The sequence below is a fragment of the Dermacentor variabilis genome, chromosome 3 (genome assembly GCF_050947875.1).
Source record: "Dermacentor variabilis isolate Ectoservices chromosome 3, ASM5094787v1, whole genome shotgun sequence".
Classification (NCBI taxonomy): domain Eukaryota; kingdom Metazoa; phylum Arthropoda; class Arachnida; order Ixodida; family Ixodidae; genus Dermacentor; species Dermacentor variabilis.
In genome coordinates, this window is record NC_134570.1 from 44290993 (window position 1) to 44311561 (window position 20569).

Here is a 20569-nt window from a genome sequence, read left to right on the forward strand (position 1 = left end):
TATTTTATTAGAATGTGAAGACGTCTATCCAGCGGTCGATTTAGGCACCACTGGCCTCCTTGAAGCCCTTGGGTTCAGCGGGAGCAGTGGTAAAGCAAACAGGTCCGCAATTACATCAGTAAGAGGCGATTGGAGGATTGGTGGAAGAAAAGTAGGGAAACGACAAAAGACGGAGACGTACAAAAGCACAGTTCGCAATAGGGTATCAGAAAATTTGGATGTGGTAGTTCATAGTGTTTTTTTTTTTTTTTCATTGGTTAACCTAGGTAGGATATTAGGCAGCATAGTAGCAAGAGCTTGGTGGCGCAAGCCACCGCCCCGTTCCAAAGGGGACGCTCATAACATCCATCCATCCATCCGGAGGAGAGAAAAGAGAGAGGGAACCGAGCTACCGGACAACGAGGAGTCATAGCTCGTTTAATGTAATCACGTGGTACAACCGGTGGCTTCGGTGGTTTTTAGTGCTGTGTAGGCGCTGCTGGCTAGTGTGCACTGTACTGCTTACTGCTAGCATATGTATTTTTTTTTGTCGGTGGGCTGTAGATTCGGGCTGCGCTGCTTCGATGCTCTGTATCCAGTGAAATGTTCCGGCGTGTTGTCACAGGCGTGAGCATTTTCGGTGGCGGTGTGGCAGCTTTTGTGGTTTGCAGCGAGCAAGCGAAGAAGCATACTGTGCAAGCCTCTTGGACTACGAACTTCGAGCCGACCGTTCAGTGGGACAGCAACTGGGACAGGTAAGCGCGGACTTGTTGAGATACGCGGTTCATTTTAATAATGATTTCAATACTTTACGCTTCGTCACGCCACGTATCCGTCTAGTTTGCATAGGCACCTGCGCGAAGATCGCAACGTGACAAATACTATTACGAGTGAAATGGATCTCAACCTGCGAAGTGTTCGTTTACTATCCTGGTGCATATTGCTGTTTCCTCAGCAAACCTCCCGTGCTAGTGTGATTGCATTCATTTGTGCGGTTTGTTGAAAAATGCAGTGCTTAGCTGTAGTATATTTGATTCAAGATTCTTTTGTTGTTCCCGCTCATTTCAACGATCAAGATTTGTCGAAACAAACAACCTGCCAGGGCTGTTGGACAATCGACAATTACTCATGTTGAGACGAGCTGTCTACTCTGCTGCACTGTCACACGTTTTTTTAAATTTTATTTCCGCCGAGCATTGTTCGAACGTGCAGCTGTGTTTTTTTGTCTCAGTGCATGGGGCTGTCGCGTACGTGCACTGTTTACTATAAATTTGCTAATGGGAAAGAAGCAACATCATGTCATTAAGTTCTATGTAACGTTTAGTAATTGATGAACTAGTTTTACGACACCAAGTCCTGCTGCAAAATAGTGCTGTCGTACGTCAGTGAATACTGTGGTGAATACTGTCAGTGAATCAGAAAGTGGTTTTGGCACGTAAAACCCCAAATATTATTATTACTACTGTTGTGCTCACGCCGAATGCTGACAAATGTTTGTCGCTGTGTTAATCATAATAAAATTAAGAAATTGAGTTAGAGTAAAGTAATATTCATTAGGCATGTGCTGTATCATAGAGAATAGGATGTTTTGTTTTTAAAAGAATAATAAACTGAAACTGAAAAGCATTTTGAACTGCCTTAATACGACCTTTTTTTTTTTTGGCTGCAGAAGGGAGCCCGAGTGTTGCACAAAACCTCCCAAGAATACATCAGAAAAAGAACAGAATCGTTATAATGAAGAACTACAAAATGCAAAGCCCACAGCAACACGGTACCTTTACATAATTCGACATGGCCAATACAATATGAAAGGGGAGTCAGATAAAGACTTCACTCTGACGGAATTGGGTAAGCATGTTTGGCACGGTATTTCTGCATGCTGTCATAGGCATGAGAGGAGAGAGGCCTTGTGTATAACATTTCATGAATTTGCATTTATTGTTGACATATTAATTATGAGAATTAATGGCACATCATTAGCATAAATAGGTGATATTGCTTAGCTGACATATAAGGATGTGCAAGCTAAAAACTGCAGAGAGATGTCACATTGCACAGCTACTGCTAAGTTTTTGGGTCATGTTGATGATAAACATTTTGATTGTTCTTTATACTGTGCTTGACTAGCCTATAAGTAATATTTTCAGAACACAAGTAAACAGTAAAATTTGCATTTAGTTCACAAATGCACCAAAGGACACATTTTGGTGAATACATGTTACTTTGTCTAGGACCTACCAACATGTAAAATCAGAACTTGCATGTTCATAAAGATAACTGTGCACCATGAGCTGTGCTCTTCAAGCAGAAAGCTGAAATATGCAGTTCTGTGACCACCATTTTCTGTGACAAGAACAAGATTTGCTTAGCTGTAGTTCTAATCAGGAGGCACTTGACAGTGAGTTGCGAGAAATTTTAAAGGCTAGCAGTGTTATATCTTCTCAAAGTATTCGAGGACAGATTTCAAACCTTTGACATCGATCATAGGCACACATTATTAACAAAAAAGGATCTATAAAGCTCTTTACAGTATTACACGGATAAAGAAAGATTAATAAAGATCAATTCCTACAAGCCTCTTGAGAGGGGTGTTTATAGCATCAGCTACAATTACCTAAGTTATTCAACACATCAGTCAAAACAAAACATTTATGCACTCTCTTTCCCAATGTAATTACGTTACCCACCGCACTATCTTAGTGGCTATGGCATTGCACTATTGAGGTCGAGGTCGCGAGTCTAATCCTGACCAATGCGGCCACATTTCAATGGTGGTGAAATGCAAGATTGCTTGTATACTTAGACATAGGTGTATGTTAAAGAACCCCAGGAGGTCAAAATTAATCCACTGCAATGTCCCTTATAATCAGGTCCTGGTTTTGGCACATAAAACCACAGAATTTATTTACTACTGGTTAGTTTAGTCTGTCCATATCCTGCACCACTGCTAATCACTTTCTTCAGTGCAACCTTTCTTCGTGGACACAGGCGCAGCAAATGGTGAGCATTTGCTGCAGACACGAGGGCAAAGCACTTTGGGCAGTTTGCAGGGTCTTCAGGTGCTGGGACCCAGGCACATATTATGAAAGATGTAAGCCCAATCTGCTGTTATAATAATAGTAATCAATCAAGCAATGAGTCAATAAATAAATCAATAATGTATTTAATGTGCCTGGGGACGACACTGAGATCTAAGTGCTAGTGCACAGAAAAAAAAGTAAATGTGTAAAACAACTACGACTAAAAGTTATGGGATAGAAAAATTTAATGAAAAACCAAAAACAAGAAAGCTCATAGCTGCCAACTCCTGATTTGTCTGGGAGACTTCCGAATCATGACCAATTCTCCGATTGTATGAACACGGGCATAAATCTCCTGAAAAGGTGCCCCAGCCCTGCCTGGGAAAAAAAAGAAACTGTCCTGCTGCACAGCCGTATCATAATTGCCTAGACACTACATAGTCAGATGCTGTCTAGTTTAAAGCCAAGCCACTGATTGTTGTAGGCAGTGCAGGCCTAACTCAATTAGCTTCATGTCGAGCTATGCGATGAGGATTACGTGTGAGGATTACGTGTCTGATATGCGTTTCATAATGGCTGGTTTCCTTAGGTCAGCTTCTCTGCAGTCAAAAGTTGTGGTGAATTATATAAAGTGGAAAGATCCCGCTGTCACGAGCATAGTACGTGTTGCTTAATTGTACACATGCTCATGCGCCGTCTCCGGTCACAGTACGAGCACTGAGGCATCTGATAACTGCACTGGAAGTCATGGAAGTCACTCAGCGCAGTTTCTGTCATTGCTGAGTCCCATAATAAAAAAGATTATTTACTTTTCTTGTCTCCCCCCCCCTTGTCCAGGCAAATATCCCGAATTTTGCGATCCTCAGGTTGGCAGGTATGAAGAACTGGATAAACAGCTACATGATGAACAACAATACAGGAGTAACGCAATTTAGAGATGCAGAACACGTATAGAAGGATACGGAAACTACGGGAAGCCAAGTGAGGGGTGCAGCGAGAAAGGGGTGAGGGGTGCGAGAGCCCATGTACTCTGGTAGTGTTCTGCGAACGTGCAGTGGAACAGAAGCTAGTCGATCCGAACATGTGGTAATTTCACGAATGATTTTTTACAAAATGAGGACGTCGGTACGAATGCATCTGCAGCTAAGTGATTGAAGTGTAGGATGATTATTCAGACTTGAAAGGTTGTTGGTGTATGAGGTCAGAAAACAATGTTTGTATATACTCGTGAACGTCTTGTGCCTGTGTTCACTTAAGATGCTATTTGAACTGCTTGGGCCATTCCACACCACTGAGGCATGCAAGCAATTTGAGGAACAGAGGTGAGGTACAGAAATAACTTGTAAGTCTGCAGGTAGAATTGTGCACACGCAAGCAACACACCTTTTTGACCTCTGCTTCACATGGACGGCACCTCCAGACTGACCCACCTGGAGAAAATCGGCAGTCGCCTTTTCCTGTCCTCCTCTCCAATCTTCGTCTTTTTCTTTTGCCTTTTCACCTTTACTGTCTTCTTTTCGCTTCTTATCACTTCTTGTCACTTCCAAATTTCCTGCTGGCAAGGGTTAACCGTGTGTAATATATCGTCTTGGGTATATATATTAGGTTACAGCGTTGATGCATGGCTGGCGTTTGCAGGCATTAAAGGGAAACTGAAGAGTCTGTCGAATTCAATAAGACACTCATATACGGATGCGGGAACCTTGTAAACCATGCAGGTAATATTTTGGGGGGGATTTTTCACTTATGAGCGACGTAATCGTCGGTTAAAACTGCGCTGTCGCTCCGCCCCCCGTCGAGTGCCATGCGCTGCTGCTGATGCTGACGATGCGAGCGGAGACCGGAAACCGCGGCATAGTGACGTCAGCACTGGTGTTCTGCTCCTCCACAGTCTCCGCGACTGTGCTAGACCGTGCTTGTTTCTGCGTACGTGCCGTCATAATCTGCTTTGCTCGGCCTTGCATTCCTTTGTTCGTGTGTATGTAGAGTGGTAGTTGATGTGCGCAGCATCACTTGAAGTGGTGGGCCGTTCATGCCGGCGTTCTGTGCAGCCTACGGTTGCACGAACACCAGCGGCCGTGACGATGTTCCGATGTTCCATTACTTCCCGCAAGACAAGAAGCTTTCAGCGAAGTGGGAGGCTGCTGTGAATTGAATTTCAAGCACTCAAGAACAACAGTGCTGTGCTCTAACCACTTTCGTGACGACGATTACTGCCATAGTTTATCAATAATGCGTGAATGAGTGAGAGTAGGACTTGCTGCTAGCAGGCTTTCTAAACGCAGTGCGAAAAGGTCGCGGCAACGAACACATAAAGACGGGACGGGTGCGGGCGGACGGATGGTAACTGGTCTTGGAAGACCTCACGAATACATGAACTCGTCCAAACCTGGATTTTGATTTACTGCTACTTCCTTCGTGTTAGCATGCTGAACGGAAGGTGCATGTTTATCTCCCAGCCTTGATGCAGGTTTTGTCGCATACCACCGTTAATTTTCTATTCGCACATGTGTTGTGAAACAGCCTACATGCAGCTACCATAACCCAGAGCAAGTGTAAAATTCGCATGTGTTTGAAAGCCAGTGCACGCCAGGACGCTGTGCTCCCCCTTCTCTTGTGCACACCCTGCAGGGGCGTCTGCGTCAGCAGGCGTTTGGTGCGTTACGACACCACGTGCCCGAGCACACGAGGGTTGGACCCTCCCGCGTGTAGCCGTGCGCAGCTTAGCCGTGTCCGGGGAAAGGGGGATCCTGGCGGTTGAGCCGATGCCAGGTGTTCGGACCTTTAAGGCCCCCTGGCGGAGGCAACACACCTCTTTGGCCTTTGCTTCACGTAGACGGCACCCTTAGGCTGACCCACCCGAGGGAAATCGGCAGTCGCCTCTTCCTGTCTCTCTCTCTTCAAACCTTCGTCTTTATCTCTCACTTTTTGATCTTTCCTGTCTTCTTCTCTCTTCCATTTACTTCCTTTCTCCACGGCGGCAAGGGCTGACCTTGTGTGGCTATCCTACCTTGAGTACACCATATTTGGTTATAGTGACGGCGTACGGCTGGCGTCGTGCAGGCTTGAACACAAGCTCTGCCGCGTCCCCTCGTTGGGCTCCATGGTGGGCGGTCGGTCCTGTTGCTGAACATACACATTTTCCTATGGCAGTGCAAGCCTCTGTTGTTTATGATCGACGTCTGAAAAGATGCCACATCGAAGTACCATTCCAATTTTGCTTTCGAAGCAATGCTCCATCTTTCCCCAAGTACTATGTAGTCCACAGCGAAACCAACATGTCAGTAAAAAAGCTATCGCCATTCCTTGTAGCCAAATGCCTGAAAGATAAAATCGGACCGACATACAAAGCCTACAAAATGTCTAGCGGGGACCTCCTCCTAGAACTGAATGATAAAGATCAAACGACAGTGACACGCGACAGTGACAGTTTCAGCTCACAGAACACTTAATACAAGCAGGGGAGTAATAGCTGAAGAAGACTTTATTAGCTTAAGCGATGAGGAACTGCTGGAAGGTTTCCAGTAACAAAATGTTACTGAGGTACAAAGAATAGTAATCCACAGAAATGGCCAAGAAATCCCCACCAAACATGTTATACTCACCTTCGGAACAAGCGTAATGCCTACTTCACTCGATGCAGGTTATGTTAAAGTCAATGTGAGACCATATATCCCGAACCCCAGACGATGTTTCTAGTGCCAAAGGTTTGGACATGCTTCACATGCATGCCGAGGACAAACAACTTGTGCTAAATGCAGCTCCAACGATCACCAATCTGAGAATTGCACCTGTTCCCCACATTGTGTTAACTGCAAAGGAGATCATCGTGCTTACTCGCGGTCTTGCCCTTGCCGGAAAAAAGAAAAAGAAGTAATTGCACTAACTGCAAAAAAAGAAAATCTCGTTCTATGAAGCCAGAAAGCGGCTATCGTACCTTCCGCGAAGAAGTTACGCCGATGTGACGCAGATGGGGGCAGCGTCACAGAGGTCTCAGGAGTCCTCCGAGACCACGCATAGTGGTCCCGCAGTGACCCCTCCCGCCCCCGTGGTGGAAGCAGCCGGTGCTTCTCCATCCTCTTCAGAGGCCCTGCAGACACCAGTCCCGAGGCGGGGCCCTAAGATCAAGCGAACACCAAGGCCCGAGACACGTGTCTCGGCGCCAAACTCTCGGTCCTCCAGCGCCTCAGAGAGAGCGATGGAGGTCGACACAAAAACACCGGTGTCATTGACACCGAAGGACAAGCGCTCGCTCGAGCGCGGTAAGAGGGACAAAATCCCAATATCCACTCAAAATAAGAAAGTGATAACTTGAAGGTTATCGCTCATTTGTATTAGCTTTTTTAAATCCATGTCACCTAACATCCCACCTCTTAGTTTTTTCGTAGTGTCATTTCTGACCTTTCAATTTCAAGGTGGCTTTTATTATCCATTGGAATTGTAGAGGGCTTTTACACAACTTAGGTGACCTCAAAGACATGTTAAGTAACTTCTCTCCTGTGGCCTTGTGCTTACAAGAAACAAACTTAGGCGAAAAGCACAAAAACATTTTAAAAGGCTTCACTGTTGCGTGGCGCGACCATACTCAGGCGAACCGGTTTTCAGGTGGTGTAGCTATTGTTCTACAGAGCGGCATTGCAGCTAGAGAAGTTGCCATTAATACTCGCTTAGAAGCCGTTGCTGTCATGGTTTTAGCACATAAAAAAATTACCATTTGTTCAATGTACATTCCACCACATTCACATTTTACTGTAAGAGATCTGGAGTTAATTTTAAACCAGCTACCTAAACCTTTTTTAATAGTAGGTGATTTTAACGCTCGTAACATATTATGGTGTAGCAAAACAACTGGCACGAGGGGACAAACACTTGAAGATTTATCCTGACAAACGAAATATGCCTTTTAGACACTGGTGCGGCAACCTACTGCTGCCCAAGCACAGGAGCTATGAGCTGTCTAGATCTGGCGCTGTGCACTCCATCTCTCTTGACCGATTTTAAATGGAGTGTTGTTAACAATCCCTATGGTAGTGATCATATGCCTGGCATTATTAGAAAATCATCTCCTTTCCCTACAGTACCATTAAGATCACCCTGTTGGAAACGCCATCTAGCAGACTGGCCTCTCTTCAGCGAGAAGGCCAGTCTGGATGACATATCAGATGATAAAATGATAGATGAAATGAATGAAAAGATTATTGCCTCTATACTTGCTGCAGCACAAAAGACGATCCCGTAATCCTCCGGCTTCTTAAGGAAAAAACTAAAACCTGGTGGACGAATGAATGTACTCAAACTAAAAAAAGCACAAAACAAAGCGTGGGGTATCTTTCGGCGATACCCAACACAAGATAACCTCCTGTATTTCAAAAAAGCAAAGTCGAAAGCCAGGTACATGCGTAGGCAAGCTGAAAGACAGCCTTGGCAAACGTATGTATCCTCCATCAGTAGCTCAACAACATCCAAAAGAATGTGGGATCAGCTTCGTAAGTTTAGAAGTGAGTAGGCTCCTTATACGATTCCCATGCTCTCACCTCCAACTACACAAACGAATTTAAAAGAACAAGCAGACATATTAGGGCAGCATTTCCGTAGCATATCAAGATCAATAAACTATTCCACTGAATTTCAAAAATTTAAACAATCAGCAGAAAAACAAAAGCTTCTGACAACAGGAAGTTCCAAGAGATCATATAATGCCCCCTTAACACTTCCGGAAATCAACAGAGTACTCACTACAGGCAAAAAAACAGCACCAGGTCCGGACAGAGTACATTACACAATGCTCGCACGCCCATCTCTAAAAGCAGTTAAGACATTGCTCTGCTTTTTCAACATAATCTGTGAAACAGGAAAAATGCCGAATGAGTGGAAAAAAGCCATTATAATCCCTTTCTTGAAAGCTGGAAAGCATCCTACAACAGCTACCAGCTACCGACCTATAGCACTCACAAGCTGTCTTGCCAAGTCCTATGAATCCATTATAAACATCAGATTGGCATCATCATCATCATCATCATCATCATCATCATCATCCTGGTTATGCCCACTGCAGGGCAAAGGCCTCTCCCATACTTCTGCCATACTCCAGATTGGCATACATCCTCGAAACTGAGAACCCGCTCGATAATCATCAGTGTGGGTATAAGAAAGGCTGCTCTACAACAGATCATCTAGTTCGGTTAGAACACGAGATACGTGCGGCCTTTCTACACAAGCAATATTGTCTCACATGTTTTCTTTGATCTAGAAAAGGCGTATGACACAACATGGAGGTTTGGTACTTTAAGAGACTTAGCGGATTTAGGGATCCGCGGCAGAATGCTTAAATGTCTAGCTGATTTGATGTCCGATTGAACATTCCAAGTGCGTTTAGGAACGGTGCTGTCCTGCGTATTTATTAAAAAAACGGAGTACCTCAGGGATGCGTATTAAGCACAACATTGTTTGTGGTGAAAATGAAATTGCTCAATAATGTAATTACCTCCTCTATAATGCATTCACTATATGTGGATGATCTACAAATTGCATGTCGTGCATCGAACATGGCAACCTGTGAATGACAAATTCAAATTACATTAAACAAACTAACGCAGTGGGCATCTGAAAACGGCTTTTGCTTCTCAAGTGAAAAAACTATTAGTTTTGTCTTTACAAAAAAAGAGGCCTACAACCAGATCCCATCCTTAAACTACCGGATGCCACACTACCTGTAAAACAAGAACACAAGTTTATGGGTGTTCTGTTTGATAAAAAGTTGAACTTTCTCGCGCACATAAATAATATTAAAATCAAAGTGAACAATGAACTTAAAATCCTAAAAATCCTCTCCCGGAAATGGTAGGGCTATGACCGTAAATGCCTGCTATGCATCTACCGCATGTTAGTGCGTAGCATATTAGACTGCGGTAGCATCACATATGGTTCAGCCAGACTATCTTACGTCCGACGACTTGATCCAGTTCATAACCTAGGACTATGACTGGCATGCGGTGCTTACAGAACATCATCTATCCAAAGCTTGCATATTGAATGTAATGAGCCTCCTTTACAGCATTGCAGAGCGCTACTAACTTTTTCCTACATACTCAGAATCTGATCCTCACCACAACACATATGCTACAACATTGTCACACAGTGTGCAGCTCACACTTACATTATGCAAATAAACCAAACATGATTAGGCCGCTTATCCTGCAATACGAGGAATACTTTCGGGATTATGACATCCCTCGGGAAGTCCTCCAGGTTGCCAGAAAGCCAGAACGTTTACCCCCGTGGTGTGATTTCATAGCGTTATGTGACTGGACACTATATAAAGAAAAGAGACACCACATGAACACATTATACAAGAATTCCGCGCTCTTCAAGACAAATATATAAATTACATGGAATTTTATACTGATGGCTCTAAAACGAAAAAACACGTGGGTGTTGGGGCTGTAACAGAAAATTGGGAAACAAGTATTCGACTGCCTCAGCATGCCTCAGTCTACACAGCCGAAGTGTACGCAATATGGAGGATAGTTCAAAAGATCATTGCTGACAAACTTGAAAACACTATCATATACACAGATTCATTAAGCGTACTGAAGGCTCTACACATGAAATCCCAAAGTGAACCCTTGTTAGGCAATATTTTGAACGCATTATCGTCAAACAAATATGGCAGATCAATTAGGTTTTGCAGGGTGCCAAGCCATGTTGGGATATTGGGAAACGAAGCAGCAGATAGATGCGTATCAATGGCAGCGTACAAAAACATTCAAAATACAGCACTTCCATATAAAGACAGTGTCAATGCAATTCGGAAGGCCTTGACGTCAAAATGGCAACGCGATTAGGACAATTGTTTAAGCAACAAGCTACATCTAATTAAACCTGTAATTGGTGAGTAGAAATCAAGCAGTCACCAGCAACGGTTCTACGAGGTGATCTTGTGTCGACTTGAACACACACATCTGACGCACAATTTCCTTCTCCGAAAAGAAAACCCACCAGCTTGCGAAAAATGCAGTGAAGCTCTTACAGTCATGCACATCCTAATAACATGTCCACACATCGACACACTGAGACGGAGGTTTTTACACAGCCTGTATAATTTGCACACTCCATTACACCCTGCCCTATTACTAGCAGATGACCCCCTAGTGCCATTTGCTAACCTGTTCGACTTTTTAGAAAAAACTGGTTATTTACACCAACTATAATGTAATGCAGGTTTACCTGCTCTAACGTGCCGTTTTATTTTTTCTTGTGACTGGCGCAGCATCGCCTTAGTTGCCTTTGTGCCAAATAACCCAAACTAACTAACTTCTCTCGTGCACAGAGAGAAATCGGCCGTCTCAAGTAGCCGACGGAATTTTCCGCCTTTACGGCTCCGGTTATGAGTAGCGTGTGGATGGCGCGCTGATGCAGGTCCCTACACGTGCTGCAAGAGCTGGAGAACTTTTCCCGCATGTAAACCCTCTGTTTTGATTGCCAACCACTTTGGGGCAGTGCACAAATGTCGACAATCGCATCCCCACTTATGTTCCACGAGGAGGCATGTAGGAACATAAATAACGGTTGTTTGCCCGGAAACGAACTCACTGGATCGCTGAATGCAGCTTTGCAAAAAACATACTCACCAAAGAACATTTCTAACACGAGGAGATGCTAACACTTCGCTTTCGTTCCCGTCGAAACCACTGGTTGCTACCAGCATCTTTTGCTTCTTCGCGAAGCTGGCTCCTCGCAATCGGCTCGTACATGTAGGGAGCAACGCCGAACGCCTCAGAGAAATGCAAACTCTCTCAATTTTCTATTACCGTCTCAGGAAAACAACAGGGACAAATCACCTTGCACCGTACTTCACGTGTAGCGGCAGCGGTCGGGCCAGACAAACACCATTGTTGACGTCACGAGGCTCCCGACCAATCACAGGCGCAAACGAGGCACGTGAGCTGCGCCGTGTCTACTGCTACACTTTTCGTCGAAATAAAGTCTGTTTGCGCTTGTCAAAGATTGGTGGTAAGCTATTTGCACTCTCCGAGTCGGAGGGGATGGGCCGACAACAAACCCACCCCACGTGCATTTATTGATGGTTCGACTGCTGACCGGCAATAAGGTCCACGCCTGATCGACTGTGAACCAGAGGCATGAGACGGGAGGCGACGTACAAACATACACTCAATTTAATAAAGTAAACGCATGCCCAAGGCATAATGAAAAAAGAAATATACGAAATACAAGCAGTTGGCCCTAGCTTCGCGGAAGGCATGGAGGTCACACACAACACACGCCCTGATGCCACGCGCGACACAAAGCCCACCACGTGGGAACTCCTAACACTCGCTAAATAAATAAATTTTAAAAAATATGCGACACAAATGAAAAATACATGCGACAATAAACGCGGCAAACACTAAACTAACAGAACATACAAGAATTAACATGCGATGAATAATTAAACGACATGCAATAAACATGCAACAGCTCCTGTGATGGCACGTTTCACTTTCATGTTGTACCGATTCCTATGAAAGAGGGATCAACCATATTTCTCTTCCTCACATTTTTGTCTTTTTTTTTTAACTGTGTGTTGCAGGCCGCAAGCAGGCAGATCTGACAGGCCAGCGGCTGAAACACTTGGGAGTCCCTTTCTCGCGACTTGTTCACTCAAGCATGACACGAGCCATCGAAACGGCCGAGATCATTCACAAGCACTTGGAAGCGCTTCCCATGGAATCGTGCGAGTTAATCCGGGAAGGGGCACCTGTGCCTCCCCAACCTCCGTTTGGAACCTGGAAGCCTGAAGCCAAGGTGGTTGCAGGAGTTCTCAATATGCATTAGTACGAGGGTTTGAAAGTTGACTAGTTAACCTGTGAATAACCCAGCAAATAGGGCAGACAACAGGACAAGGAAAACTTAACATATAGGCTTCTTATACACATACAGCAAGAAAAATTTGTATAATTCACTTTGTATACTCTAGTTTATTGCTCTCACATATCTTGCAAGTCTCCCAAATTTTTCGTAAAGTCTGCAATTTGAGCTCACTTTTAAGATTTTGCAAATGTAGCATCAATTCAATATTTATGAAAAGTAAGTTCCCTTCTCAAAAAGTTTCGCCAATGGTATTCGAACCTTAGTCAACAGTGAAAGTCTTGTGATAGTGAAAGGACACAAAAGGGTTACCTGCTTCAAGCAAAAAGTCTATACAGACAAGCTCCTGAACAACGCAAAATTGGCAATACCAAAGTAGCTGAAAAAGTCGCTGTGATCTAACAACAGTGTGTTGCTTGCCAATCCTTGTTCCAAGTTTGGTGCTGCTTGTGCACTGCCTGTTGTGACTCACTGTTAACCCTTTAAAAATGACGCATATAAATACCTGAAAAAATGGTTTATTTTCTTCTAAATCTGAAAAACACATTGAGAATAAGCATAATCAATGAAAAGAAAAACAATGTTTTGTAGAAACATTTTCAGCAATAGAAGGGAGATCTTGCATCGGTCTGCCTCCTCAGACCATGCTTTCAAAAGAATGCCAGCCACATGTCTAACTTCTTCCTTGTCCTGTGTTCCTGCTCTAAACCAACAAATGACATTTACTGCCTGTCCTTCAGTGTTGGCCGATGACATGCAGCGTCAAACTTCCTACTCATACCGAAACTTGGCTAGGAAATAAATTTTTTCTGCTATGTTGCCTGTGGGCTATACTCGACCACAAAAGGTTAATAAAGTGTGGGTATATTCCTAAAAAAAGTGAAAAGGCATGTACCCAAGGAAAGCTTAAAAAAAAAAAACGCATGTGTAATGAAGCAGATGCACCTTGTGTATCCGAGAGCGACTCAGAGACGACGACGGTGACCCGTGCTGATGTTTATCTGCTGCTCCTCGCTGTTAATTAAACATCCTTACACATGCTATTCACTCATCCCCTCCTACTTCTCTCTGGTTCTAGGTCTGCCTGATTTTTTTCTAATATTAAGGTTCATAGCTTGGCAAGTTTACTGCGACATTTACGAAGTTTATTAGTGATTCATTATCAATGAATCATTTCGCTTTTTGTTATTTTTTTCTTTCAGTTTTGGTGTGTTTCCAAAAAAAGTTTTCCCAATTCCATTTTTCCAATAGTGTCGGCGCTCCTCACTTATGCATTCCTAGGAAGAAGGGAAGCTTTGCTGTTAACTGCTTCTTTGCTGGCCTTGCAGCAGCAGTAGTAGTGATGAAGCCTGTTAATTAGCACTTTGCTTTTTCAGCATCAGTTGCTTCTTTAAGCATTTGATTAAAGTATGCAGCATATTTTCCTGACACATTTTATATGCAATGACTGCATTTAGTCTTTCTTTCTTGTCCTCTATGTGCTGTTTGCCATGCTATTCATTAGCCCCATGCAGGGGGCCTCCATTTTGCCTGCTTGGGAGCTAAGCGAAAGTGGTTGCTTCGTGCTTGAGAAGATTGAGGTCACATTCCAAGTTACAATTTTGCTAGCCAAAGTGTAAATGGAACTGGTTGAAAAAGTCCTTTAGCCTGCTATTGAAGTCTTGTAGCAGTAGTTCAAGTGGCAGTAGTGGTAGCAATTAGTAAACGCATGGTACTTTTGGCTTACTGATTTCAGACCCAAAGTGCTATAACAAAACATGCAAAAGTTTGTGCTGACTACAATAACTCACAACCAACCTCAGAAGAGCCTTGTCATAGAAATATTTAGCAAAAATACTAAAGAGCCTCTTGCTCTGCTACCATTCCAAAAAGCAGTCGCCATTTTCAGCTTTCAAAAGTTTTATTCAATGGGTGATGGGAGATATTTTTATGGTACCTTCAGTGTCACAATATCAATCGACTGAGCAGAAAATGTTGAGCTGTATGTATATTTTCGTAAATAGTGCATTTCAGCTACATTAACCTAGATATGTCTTTATTCCGCTAGAGTTTGTGTGACCCTGTACCATTTGTGTCGAGATTTCTGTTATTGTGACCTGAAAATTTTTAAACTCTGAAGCTTTCTTTTTTGAGAAACTTGCATGAGTTTTCTTGGTAGCTTTGTGCTAGCTCTGTGCTACTTTTAGGCGGATGACAATTTTTCCCTTTCATGAAGTATCCTCTGTCTTATGGATTCCTGCAGAGCTGGGCCAATGGGATGTAATGATTCCTTTTTCTTAATTCTATTCTTTTCTTATCATCTTCCATTCAAGGCTGGCTGATCTTCGCTTTAATGTGGGCGCAGGGTGGCTCAGACCCGTGGCAGAGTGTAACAAGCAATGGCATTGAAATATACTTGCTACATTATCCAGATCCCGATTTGTCATGTAATGCAAAACATGTGAGGTTCCAGATTTCCCCCCAAGCAATCTACCATACAAGGTTGGCAAGGGATTCCCTGCCATTTTTCACTACAATTGTGCATGCAGAGGTCGTGCTGGTTTGTCGTTTCCACTGTGATGGCCACCGCTGTAACCTGTGCTCCATAGTTGTAACCTCACAAACTGCCACAATACTTGGAGGATTGTGCACAATGCCAGCAAAAGGCTGTTTGACAACTGGCTTGAGTAGGTGCACCTGTATTTATTCTATCATGGCTGGATCAGCCCATTGGCACAATGACATGTTCTTCACAAATGTGGAGATAGCCCTCTTTGGTTTTCAGTTCTAAGATAAAGAAAAGGGCCTGTTTTGCTCTTTCTTTGTGCTGTTCATTGTGCACGTCATGCAGATATATTTTTCGTTATACTACTGCAGTCCTTTATTGCATCTCAACCTTGTGCACTTACCTCTTCTCATCCCATGTCTCCCCTTTTTGCATAAAAACATGTTGGAGCTACTGGAGCTGACTAAGGGGGTTGACCTTTGTTACCAGTTTTTTACAGATGGTGCCCGGATAGAAGCCAGCTTTCGCAAGTATTTCTACCGTGCAGCTCCCAGTCAAAAGGAGGACTCCCACGAGATCATCGTTTGCCATGCCAATGTCATTCGATACTGGATATGCAGGTGTGTGTGTGTGATGCTTCCCTGAAGCATGTGATTGTTTAGCGTCGATTTTCAGATATATTTTGGTTACCTGTAATTCCATGCAGTGACTCAAGGGCTGTAGCAGTCTGTTGCTGACCACAGCCTCTTCATTTCTGTGGAGCCATAAATCCAGTCACTCAGTCAGCCGTTCACTGGTAGCTGTGTGCTTAAGACTGCTTGTAATGATCCCAGATATAACCATCTGCTAATTACAATGACCGGTCTTTATTACCCTACACTAGGGGTTCTCCTCAAGCATGTTGGTCCCAGGAAACCCTGCTAAGCTCCATGAAGTGCCAGGGAACCCTTCTGCTTCCAAGCGCGTTTTTTACTGTAGTTCGTGTTACATTTACATGCAAGAAATTTGGAAGCAAGGGCATTAAACAAATGTATGTTCACTGACATGATAAATTTGTTTCAAAATGCAATCGAACTCACTTTGCTTCCATGAATAAATTGATGTGAGGCTCAGTCCCACACACTAGGCCAGCCTCACATGAGCTGCTGGATTTTTGCCGATTCCTATGCTTATTTTTCAGATAAGTTAGTATCGAGAATGCCTGTTCACAGACATATGTTGTTGCAAATGGCAGGAGCACGTCCACTGCCTTACCAAACAGATGTGGGAACAATAGAGCAGCCTACATCCAAAAGGCAACATTCTGGTAGCCAAATTTATCTCTAAGGGGTGGACCTTGGTCCAGGATAAAAACAGTTTTGTTCTTGGCTTTAGAGACACGAGATTTTCAGGACATGTTCAATCTTGTGTGCCGATTCCAAATACTATGCAATTAGATTTTTCTAAGTCGATCCAAAGAAAGTTGCAATTATTTTTGTGTTATAAATATGGGATGTGACGTGCAAAAAAAAAAAAAAAAAGTGCTGAGCCAAGAGAGCTAATATTAAGCAAGTATCTTCCTGAATGTTCAAAGAGTGCAAATTTGCATATTAATGTTTATACGTGTACTTTAGCTAAAGTTATGAAATCCCAAAGTTGTAACTTTGCAAATGTTCATTTTTATTGTTGATTTCTGCGAGATTTTCAAAGTGTTGCAATGTTCTAAAACACAATATCGTAGCTTTTATGAACTCTCTGACTCTCTAGCATTAAGGCAAAAAAGAAACCAAAGAGAAAGATAGAAAGGGAAAGGCAGGGAGGTTAACCAGAAAGGAAGATCCGGTTTGCTACCCTTTGCTGGGGAAAAAAATCAAGAGGTTTAAATGAGTAGCAGGGACACAGTGCTACTCCCAAAATTTTAAGACTTGGAAAAATAATTTTTGAGAAACATGCAAGAATGGGTCTGCGAATATCTGAAAGTTTCGAATAACCAAATGAATAGTGCCCTATTCGATTCAGTCTTCGAATCGAACAGTCACTATTCGTAAGTGCGAATATTTTTCAAATACTTTTCGAATATTTAAAAACGTCAACCACGCCCCCTTGAACATAAAATTGAAGCAAAAGTACAGTAAATTTTCACCCCGGCGGGGAAAGTATAGACATAAAACGTGAGAACTTGTGTAGTGGGGCTGGCTTATGTCCCTTAGGCAGCCATATGCGAAAGGCTGTAAAGTCATTGTCCATGCTCTCTCGAGAGTCATGTGCATGTGAAGAAACTACTTGTTTGCTCTTTATTCTCCATTTCTGTTTAATGCCTTATTTTAATTTTTGTTTTTTAATTCTTTGGCGAGTACCCCAGCAAAAACTGGCTGTCATGTGAAAAGTGTAATGCTTTGTATTTGCACAAAAAAGCATAATTTGTGAAGTTAGGATATGTAATCGTTATAATAGTCTAAATGTGTGATTGGTACCTGTATGAGCAATAAGGAAGAATTGAAACTGAGAAAAAAAATCTCGCAGAAACTCCTCTGGGAGTTTTCTAAGTAAGCGTAAGCATTGTGCCATTTGCTCATCTCCAGGTAGCCTGGTGTCATTATCAATGTTATAAAACTTGATCTGTCCAGTATGAATGACAGTGTTGCAGCGATACCAACTGGCGCGGACAGCAGCGCAAGGTGCACTGGTGACTTTCCGATCATTATAAGCCGTTATCGCTCTTTAGTGCCTTGCCCATCTGCATCGAACCATTATCAACCGTGGCAAACCGTACTCTTGCACTGGTTGCGTATGCCGCAGCCACGCAGGCCCCCAACTTTAAAGCGATCTGCGATGCTGAAAAAGAGTTCTGGCTGCTGACAGCTTCCCATGCTGTGTTCTCGCCGCTAACTTAGCCTTGAAGAGAGGCCGTGCGCCTAAATCTTGAAAGCGATCTGCGAAAGTGGCAAAGTGAGGCGTGTGCTGAGAGCTCCGCGTGTGCTGTCTTCTCACCACTTTGTTGGCGTTGAAGCAAGAGGCTGCACGAAGGTGAATCCGCTTGCTGCTGCAGTCGCTAGCTCGAAAGCGATTCTCTTACGGGACTGACGGAGGGATGGTTTTCTTGTTGGGTAAGCACAGAAATGCTTACGCATTTAAGAAACTGATCAGACAGAATTTCGTTCGCAAATCATGTCTGTAATATGAAAAGCGTGACACATTACCCATAGGGATACATAGGCCTCCATACAAGATGCATGGTGAAGCCTATGGTAGGGATACGTCGACTAAAATTTGCGGGGTGGGCGAACGATGCTTCATAACATACTATGCAATGACAGAAACTTGCTAAACATTAAGAATACTAAGATGTGAACATTTTATAATTACTGTGATAACACCTGTTCATTATCCGAAAACTATTCTGTATTTGATTCAATTCTCTTTTGGCACTATTTGGGTTCGATTCGGTCTCAAAAATCACTATTCGCATACCCCAAAACACGCCTTAAATAATCAGAAGAATAAGAAGGGGCTGGGGTGCGTTTGGCAGGAATTCTCAGATCATGAACAGCAGGTTACCATTATCCCTCAAAAGAAAAGTGTATAACAGCTGCGTCTTACCAGTACTCACCTACAGGGCAGAAACCTGGAGGCTTACAAAAAGGGTTCTACATAAATTGAGGATGACGCAACAAGCTATGGAAAGAAGAATGATGGGTGTAACGTTAAGAGATAAGAGAAGAGCAGGTTAGGTGAGGGAACAAATGCACATTAATGACATCTTAGTTGAAATCAAGAAAAGGAAATGGGCATGGGCAGGACATGTAATGAGGAGGGAAAATAGCCGATGCTCATTAAGGGTTACGGACTCGATTCCAAGAGAAGGTAAGCGTAGCAGGGGGCAGCAGAGTTAGGTGGGCGGATGAGATCAAGAAGTTTGCAGTCAACATGGCCACAATTAGCACCGGGGTATTTGGAGAAGTATGGGAGAGGCCTTTGCCCTGCAGTGGGCGTAGCCAGGCTGATGATGATGATGATGATGATGATGCGGATGAAGTATTAGTGAGTGGAATATGGTGAGTGGTCTGAATTTGAGGCTTTGAAGAGTCTTCGCTTTTCAAGTTTAAAATGCACCATTTTCATCCCTATTATTAACACTTTTCTCTCATTCCAGCTTAAGAATGGCGCAACATGTTTATAGTACAGAAATGATGGACAGGGTCATGTCTGTGTTATAGAACCTTTCCTGTCCATCATGTTTGTGCTATAAATTTTTTGCATCATTCTTAAGCTCGAATGATATACCAAATAGCCAAGCAGTGAGTTTTCTTTCTCTTCTTACTCCCATTTCTCTTAGCCAGTGTGGTGCCATAGTGGCTGTGGCGTGGTGCTACGAAGCCAGAACGCGCAGGAGCAAAACCTTTCTGCGGCGGCTACATTTCGATGGAGGTGAAATGCGAAAACAACCATGTACAGTACATTGAGCGCACATTAAGGAACCCCAGGTGGTCAAAAGTAGTCCGGATTTCCTCACTACGGCATGCCTCACAATCAAATCTTGGTTTTGGCATGTAAAACCCCAGAAATCAATTTCTCTTTACCAGTGTTAGTCAGATGTTTGATTCAGGCTGACGCCTAATACCGGTATTACATGATGCACTTTTGATCATGATGAAGCCTGATCTGGATCAAATTTTTCGGTCGCAGCTGGTTCCTTTGCGCAGCTGTGCAAGGGAGGCAATCGCGACCGAGAAATTTGATCCGGATTGGGCTTGATCACGATCAATAGTGCGCCGTGTGACACCGTTATAAGCTTTCTCTCTCTCTCACTACGACCACCAGTGCCAAAGATACGTGCATCTTTGCTTTTGTGCGCAGGGCACTGCAATTTCCTCCTGAGGCATGGTCACGCATCTCTCTGGCCAACTGCAGCATCTCTGTTGTGAGGATACCTCCCTCGGGGCGGGTGTCCCTGCGGTCACTTGGCGACACAGGCCACTTCCCTAGGGAAATGATTACGACCAGCTAGCCTCTTGGGGCCCAGTTAGGACCATAGTTGTTTGCGCTTATGTTTTTCAGGCTCCGGTGGTTTTGCACCTGATATATACGTATACAAAGCGGACCCATAGTTTTTATACATTATCATTTTTTTCGGACCGCCAAATCGCTATTGCAATTTACGCACATCTTAGTGATGACGCTTGGCTGTATAATTATGTGGGAAATGCATTTTCCACTATAAAGTAGAATCGAATACGAA

At 43.5% G+C, this 20569-nt stretch overlaps 1 protein-coding gene across 2 annotated transcripts; it reads left to right on the forward strand.

Moving 5' to 3' along the window:
- The first annotated feature begins 399 nt into the window (after positions 1 to 399).
- On the forward strand, positions 400 to 20569 carry LOC142575485 (serine/threonine-protein phosphatase PGAM5, mitochondrial-like). 2 transcript variants are annotated; one of them, XM_075684892.1, is made up of 5 exons: positions 400 to 734; positions 1649 to 1827; positions 12589 to 12803; positions 15841 to 15971; positions 20188 to 20569. In XM_075684892.1, the coding sequence occupies exons 1-5, from the start codon at positions 583 to 585 to the stop codon at positions 20336 to 20338; spliced, it is 828 nt and encodes a 275-aa protein (XP_075541007.1). In that variant the 5' UTR covers positions 400 to 582; the 3' UTR covers positions 20339 to 20569. The 2 variants fall into 2 exon arrangements, with proteins under 2 accessions (XP_075541007.1, XP_075541005.1); XM_075684890.1 differs by having other exon boundaries at positions 402 to 734; positions 12589 to 12806.